The sequence below is a fragment of the Oncorhynchus masou genome, chromosome 3 (genome assembly GCF_036934945.1).
Source record: "Oncorhynchus masou masou isolate Uvic2021 chromosome 3, UVic_Omas_1.1, whole genome shotgun sequence".
In the NCBI taxonomy this organism is placed as follows: Eukaryota; Metazoa; Chordata; class Actinopteri; order Salmoniformes; family Salmonidae; genus Oncorhynchus; species Oncorhynchus masou.
In genome coordinates, this window is record NC_088214.1 from 48,231,662 (window position 1) to 48,239,778 (window position 8,117).

Sequence of the window (8,117 nt, forward strand, 5' to 3'; positions counted from 1 at the left end):
ATTTTTACTAAACGTGTATTTAGACTTCTAGACTTATTGTGACAGCACTAAAGTTTTGATTTGGGGGTTAAATTACAGAACACCAAAAGTTGACGAGGAGGTGCCAGATATGTCTTCCCTTTACGACAGGAAATAGACCGCATGTTGTAACTCTGTCACCACAACAGAAGAAGTGACTATTCCCTTCATCATCATCTTCATCATCATCATTGTCAACACAAACTTAGGAGAATGGAGCAGAGCAGGAGGCAAGAGTATCGAGGGCCTGGTTTGGGTGTGGCCACTAAGGTCTTCCATCCTTATCACGTCATCATAATCAGTAGGGTTGGAGAGAAGTGGGGGAGGTGGTAGAGAGGGCCCATATGGGTGCGGCTCCACTAACTTTATGGCCCCTGGTAGGGTGTAAAGTCCTCATGTCAGAGCCAGGGACCTGAGATATAGGAAGCACAACGAACAGATAGAGACACTAGCTCACATCCACCCCACACATCTCTACCTTCAGTCCTCTGTGCATACATTGGAAGATTTTAAAAGGTTGTTTTTGGGGTTGTTTTTAGGTCATACCCTGTCTGTAGTGTCGTTTTTTTGCGTCGTTACATTTTTCTGGAATTTCTTTCACCTATTTGGCCCTGTAGTTCTGTATTTTCTCTGTATTTTGGGAATCCTTTCCATCTGGTGTGTTGTGAAAGGTTCCGACCATGTCGACCGCTGTGGAGGCAACCGGATTCTTCATGTGTATCGCCAGCTGGCTGATCACTGGTACGGCTCTCGCCAACGACTACTGGAAGGTGTCCTCAGTCTCTGGCAGTGTCATCATCTCCAACCGGCAGTATGAGAACCTGTGGCACTCCTGTGCCGAAGACAGCTCTGGAATCGCTGAGTGCCGCGACTTCGAGTCCCTGCTCGGCCTCCCCGGTAAGAACCTGTAACCGTCGCCACCAACTCAGACAGGGAGAAAACGCTTTGAAACCCTTCTAACCGTCGCCACCAACTCAGACAGGGAGAAAACGCTTTGAAACCCTTCTAACCGTCGCCACCAACTCAGACAGGGAGAAAACGCTTTGAAACGGAGTGTAATGGGGAGGTACAACCTGAATTGGTCAAATGACACTAATTCTCGTTGTCAATTGCAAAATGTTTTTCAATGTTTTTCTTTTGGTGTGCTTTACTGAACAAGACCCAGCATTGCCAGTCTTAGAGTGACTGGCATCTTTGGTGGGGAGAGGTCAGGGCACACCTGTGGCTATATCTGATATGATTAAAGTAAGATAATGTAACTATTAACAATAATTATGTCCAATTACTTTCTACCGTGGCAAGAAGATAAATGTATCTTTGCATTGTTTTCTGTGAGCTTTCATGAAAAAGGCGAATATGAATATCCTTTGGGTGCAATTCGGACCCACTTCTTTCCCGCCTAAATGTAACTTCAAATGTAGGCGTTTTTAATATTACAACTGTAGAATAATGTTAACTCTTAATGAAAGTTTCAGATAAGGTGCAATTTACAGGGTCAGCCATAGTAGTACAGCACCCCTGGTCCATTAGGGTTAACTGCCTTGCTCAAAGGCACATCGTGTCGGGTATTCGAACCAGCGACTTTTCAGTTACTGGCCCAACGCTTTAACCTCTTGGTCACATTTGAACTCTCTTCGAGAATTGAATCTCTATTTTTCTTCTTGTTTTTTTTCTTCTATCTTTGTATCCTTCCTAAGGCCAGTGATGTGGGTCATAATGGTGGACATTTTGTGCTCCTATGACAAGGAAATGGAGGGAAGCTACTGCACCTTGGCCAATGTCAAAGTAGCAGTTCTAATTATAGGCAGAAATGAATCTGGGTTATTAGGTCTTTGGCTTTGATAGCAGTTATTTGCAATCTAAAGGGTGATTTGTAGATACAGTATTTTGTTGAATTGCAAAAATATCAACTAGCTAATAACAACCTTATGATTAACTGCTGAAAACTGGTCAGATTAAATTCAGTTTAGAAATGTGATGGGCTGGGATTAAAAAAAAAACATGTTATTACAATACCACTATGGAAATATCCTGGGATGTTTTGTTAAGTTTCACCATTAGCATACGTATGCTATTTTTTCATGTTCAGAATACAGTTCCTTGACATTTATAAAGGACATGTTCTCTGCATTGTGCCTATTTCTTGGGACATTTGATAGTACTCCTTTGAAAATGTCTACCATTGTCTTAGTCTCATCCACCAACAAACCAGTAATTATGTATGTACATGTATACAGTTTCCAAATTAACAAATTACTCTTCAACTTAATGTTGTGTAGCTGATGTCTAGCTGTGTTTTAATATGCAACTCTTCCTCTCATCTCTCTCTTCCCTTCCTTCCCCTCCCCTCAGGCCATGTACAGGCGAGCCGTGCCCTGATGATCATCAGTCTGCTCTTAGGGCTGGTGTCTATGATCGTGTCTCTGCTGGGGCTAAAGTGCATTAAGATTGGCAGTGCCACGGAGCAGGCAAAGGCCAAGATTGCCGTCACTGGTGGATGCCTCTTTATCCTCGCTGGTGAGTTCAGATTTACTACCTATTGTTGCAAAGTTGCATAAACTTTCCTATGGTTCCTGTTTTTCTGAAAAACTCGTTACGTTTGGAAAAGTTAACAGAATTCGATATCCCTAACTGTTCTGATGTACGTTACCCATTCATGGTGATAGCGTCAGAGTAAGAGGTGAAAGATATCTGACAATCCTTTTCTTGTTTTGTCATTGAGTCCCTTTTTCACGTCTTTATTTTGTTCACCGTGGTTCACTTCTCTCTCATCTTTCATCCCATTTTTTTCCTTCCCCCTTTACACCTTTACCTCTTGTTTCTTCATTCTGTTTCGTTTCAGCTTTCCCTGTTCTCGCTTCCATTTTCCTCTTTCTGTCTACCTTCCTCTTTCTTTCTTTCTTTCTTTCTTTTTTTCTTTCTTTCTTTCTTTCTTTCTTTCTTTCTTTCTTTCTTTCTTTCTTTCCCTAACCTCACATGTCTCTTCTGCTCTTCATCGCTCTCATAGAAAGTGTCTTTCTCTTCTACAGGTCTCTGCGAGCTGATCTGCTGTTCTTGGTACGCCACCCGAGTTGTAGAGGACTTTAACAACCCATTCTTTGGTGGGGTGAAGTAAGTGGGAAGACCAAACAACACCATTTTTTCAGCAACCACAACAATAAATTAAATTCATACACATAGAAGATGTGACACACCCTTTGATGCACATAATAAGACATAACTACATACTGTATACATATTGTTTTGTTCCTTACTGATTTTTGTTGTGTGCAGGTTTGAGTTGGGCACTGGTCTCTTCCTGGGCTGGGGTGCAGCCTCTCTGTCCATGCTGGGAGGATCTCTTCTCTGCTGTGCCTGCAAGAGGGCAAAAAGTGAAAAGCCTAAAGCGTAGGTCTTTCATTCGACTTCCTTCACCTCTCATCAGTACTTTCACATACCCTGTAGCTCAGTGTTCTTAAACTCCACTTCCTGATTACCCCCCCGTGTTACAAATGTTTTGTTCCATGCAAACATACCTCATTAAACTCAAATGTGGGGTACATGAGGACCGGAGTTGAAAAACACTACTGTAACCGACCTCACTGTCACATTTTCTTTCTTTTTCTTCTTCTACTTCTGTGTCTCACTTGTTTCATGTGTTTTGTCTGCCTACCTTGCTTCTCCTTAAGCTTCACGTTGACTTTGGTTTATTCCACTTGTTTTGTCTCATTTACATTTTGTGCCACCTTTTGCTTTTTCACCTGTTGTTTAGTTTGTCTGCCCCCTCTCTGACCTTCTGTTCTGTCTTTGATGTAATCCAGAGGTTACTACGCAACGAGTCAGCCGAAAACAATCTACGCACCTGCTGCCAGGTCTGAGCCGGATTCCACCAAAGCCTACGTCTAAGACTTCCCTACCACCTCCCCTCTCCCACTTTTGTGACGCTCACATTTAAGAGCACATATTTGACTGTTGTTACCCATGTTTTTCTTTTTCTCTTTCACCATGAATTTTGCTAATTTTTTTGAAGGATTTTGAGGTTGATGCAACAAAAAAAACTGGAATAATTTGGAGTTGAACTATTGGTAATGGGATCTGTTTGTGTGGAATTTGCTATCCTCCGAATAAACGTTCATTTGATATATGTTTTGGTGTTTGTCGTCATTTTATGCAACTAAACTGCCTTACTAAAATGTGTTAATGCATAAAGCTTCAGATACACAAGATGAGACACACTGCAGCGGTCTTAAAGGGAAACTTCACTGCTAGAAATCCATTTGGGCTGTTTTTCCAGTTTCACTACATAGTAGGAGTGATCTTAATAACAGTAGTGATTTTAATAATAATCACCCCATTTCAAGGCTTCCTTGTCTAGCTAAGATTATTCTTGAATCCTTGGTAAATGTACAACTTTGCTCTTTTTTATCTGAGAAGTGTATTTTGAATGTAAACCAATCAGGGTTTAGGCCTGGGCACAACACTATTACAGCAACCACAACGCTGAATAGCATATTATACAGGATAATTGTCATCAGCAACGCTGAATAGCATAGCGCCACAGTCAAAGAATATTACTAGAAATTATTCATATTCATGAAATTACAAGTGCAATATTGCAAAACACAGTTCAGCCTTTTGTTAATCCACCTGTCGTCTCAGATTGTGAAATTATGCTTTACAGCGAAAGCAATACAAGCGTTTGTGTAAGTTTATCGATCGCTCGAAAAAACAATAAGTACACTTAGCATCAGGTAACTTGGTCACGAAAATCAGAAAAGCAATCAAATTAATCGGTTGTTTTCACTCACGAGACTCCCAGTTAGACAACAAATGTGCTTTTTGTTCCATGAAGATATTTGTTATATCCAAATACCTCCGTTAGTTTGGTGCGTTATGCCCAGGAATCCACCAGAAAGAGCGGTCACGACAACGCAGACAAAAATTCCAAATTATATCCATAATGTCCACAGAAAAATGTCAAACGTTTTTTTATAATCAATCCTCAAGGTGTTTCTCAAATATCTATTCGATAATATATCAACCGGGACAGTTGGCTTTTCACTAGGACCAGGGAGTAACAATTCCCACTTTTCTCTTTGCACACAACTCACTCTGAGAGCCTCCACCTATCCACTAACCCCATTCTTCAAAATAAAAGCCTGAAACTATGTCTAAAGGCTGTTGACACCTTAGGGAAGCCATAGAAAAAGGAATCTGGTTGATATCCCCTTAAATGGGCAATAGGGATGCATAACAACAGAGAGGTTTCAAAAACAGGGGCACTTCCTGATTGGATTTTCCTCAGGTTTTAGCCTGAAATATCAGTTCTGTTTAACTCACAGACAAAATTCAGTGTTTTCTATCCTAATCTGTCAATTATATGCATATTCTAGCATCTGGTCCTGAGAAATAGGCCATTTACTTTGGGAACGTTATTTTTCCAAACATAAAAATAGTGCCCCCTAGCTTTAAGAGGTTAATTAATGATCTTGTCAATGCTCTAGACACTAAACTGAAATGTACTGCTTTGTTTATGGACCTGTCGAAAGCTTTTGATACCGTTGATCATGCTATTTAATTGAATAAGGCCTGAGCTCTGATAGACCTGCTCATGGTTTCTTAGTGACAGAACTCAGGCCATCGTGATTGATGGGGTTAAGAAGCTAAGATTTAAAGTCGTCTTTTTCTACAGAAATAGATTGTGCCTTTCTCTAAACAGATTATTCAATCAACCTTTTTATCTGTTCTTGACTATGGTAATATTATTTCTCAAAGTGCCTCTGCTACTACTCTTAAACCTTGGATTGCCCTCAGTGATTGACCACAGTGCGTTTCATTTTGTTACAGGTGACAATTTTGATACTGCTTCCTGTATCAAAAGGTTGGCTGGACAACGCTAGCGGCTAATAGATATGGTTGTCCTTATTCAATAGAGCCATTGTACATTTCAATGATGTTCCTATCTTCCAAGACATTGCATGTTATCTAGGTTGACTAATTTTCCCTGGCTTTGTAAAGACTACATCCTGACCGGAGACCTACTTCCTTTTTCCACCCTCGAAGGCAGACTTTTCAAAATGGGGTGGTACTAGTTTACAGGTTAACGGGAGCTTTGTTACAGTGCACTGTTTATCTGAGATTGCTAAATGATCACAATGGCTGCTTCTGAGGATTTCTCTTCCCATTTTAGTTTAAGCCTGCAATGTAAAAGAGACAGAAGAATGCTCGATGGAGAGGGCAGCAGTTACCTGAAAATACATGCTCTAAATGACTGATAGTTACTATTTAGTAGTCATAAAAGTATGCCTTATTTACTTTGAAGAACTACTAAAATAGGGATTTTGTCAATCGTAGCCAGCAACTCAATAGAAAGGGGGTGATTACTTGTAATTATATAATAAAGTAACCAAAGAAAACAAATGTAATATACACAACAATTTAAATGTTTAATTAAAGTAAAGTATTGTGAATAGATGATAGTTAATAAGTGATAAGCAATAATGGACAGTAACTAAATCATGGGACTTTTATTAGTTGAATGTTTAATTAAAGTAAAGTATTGTGAATAGATGATAGTTAATAAGTGATAAGCAGTAATGGACAGTAACTAAATCATGGGACTTTTATTAGTTGTTATGTTCTGTGCTATTACAGCATTCAACCCACATGATGCGTAGAGCATTTAATGTCAAAGATAATAATTGAAACCTAAATTGAAAACCTTGATATATTTTTTTGAATAATCGTAACGAAACCAAACAGACCTCAAAAAGCACTAACTGCTTAGGACTACTAGCAATATAAGGGGCTTGCTAGTACCACTTCAAGCTAAGCTAGCTAAGTTTAGCTAGCTAGCTTTGTTTGCTATACCTAAAATGTAATCTAATGGAATATCTAGCTAGCTAACTAGACTAGCTAGCTTCAGTACATCTGGTGCAGCAGATAATAGTTCCTGTAACACAGGATAAATGATGAAACAGGAGAACGTGGCATCTCTTTTCAAAGGTTCTCTCAATTATGAGAACACACAGGTGCAGGATCGCATATAGTCCCAGTGCAAAGCTAACACGTCTCACTGCCCCCTACTGGCCAACAGTAGTTTAAATGCATCGCAATGGCGAGACCTTGGAGGACAGACATTTCAGTAAAAGCATTCTTCCCCATTACAAAGAAACAATACATAAACACAAATGTGACCATACATTATGTGTATGTCACACTAGCTAGCTAACGTACAGTATGTCTGTGAGATGTCTCATATTCTACACCATGCTGATACAGTAGGAATACAGACAGTACACAATGATTGACCATGAATGTCTAATAGTTTTTTTTGTCTTTCTCTCACAGACAATACAGCTTGGATACAAAGAAGATGACTCTCAAGAGATGTGAAAGGTCCCATAACTTCTTAGGGCCCCTTTTTCTCCTCTTCCTGTCTGAATGACGTGCCCAAAGTAAACTGCCTGATGATCAGGCCCAGAAGCCAGGATATGCATATAATTGGTACCAGTCTTTCTCTCACAGACAGTGCAGCTTGGATACAAAGAAGTTGATAACTCTCAAGAGGAGATGTGAAAGGTCCCATAACCTCAATAAAAATGACTCTGCACACCTCACTGCACCACCCAAAAACCCCAAAGTATTCAGTATTCCCTTTGCAGAACTGTAATATTTCATCCAATGGGTCTACAGGCGCTGTACTACTGAAGCTGGTGTCCAGGTCACCAGCAGTAGTAGGATTAGTCTGTGGGAAACACTAAGTAGTAAGTGATAAGCCAACATCTGACTACTTTGTCCCCATCAATACACACTCAAACAAAGTACTATATCGACCCACTAACCTTCACACACAATACCCCAACAGACATCAATCCATCACCCACCCCCTTCTTACTAATACCTCCTTCTCTCATTTAGACTTCAAGTCTTGCATGAACAATCAACTAAGCATCCACAATACAGAGAAAACTACAAAAGACAATGTAGCCTACTTGTAAACACACCAACTATGACAATAGTTTACGAAAGCACAATATTGACTGTGTTATTGCCTAGCTCCAGTATATGTATTTGCTCATCGTGGAAAGATTTAGCAAGGTGAATTAAATTAGTTCCTG

At 40.0% G+C, this 8,117-nt stretch overlaps 1 protein-coding gene across 1 annotated transcript; it reads left to right on the forward strand.

Moving 5' to 3' along the window:
- Positions 1-426: 426 nt before the first annotated feature.
- On the forward strand, positions 427-4,141 carry cldn15la (claudin 15-like a). The gene is made up of 5 exons (XM_064943051.1): positions 427-915; positions 2,371-2,535; positions 3,048-3,129; positions 3,292-3,405; positions 3,819-4,141. The coding sequence occupies exons 1-5, from the start codon at positions 699-701 to the stop codon at positions 3,901-3,903; spliced, it is 663 nt and encodes a 220-aa protein (XP_064799123.1). The 5' UTR covers positions 427-698; the 3' UTR covers positions 3,904-4,141.
- The last annotated feature ends 3,976 nt before the right edge of the window (positions 4,142-8,117 follow it).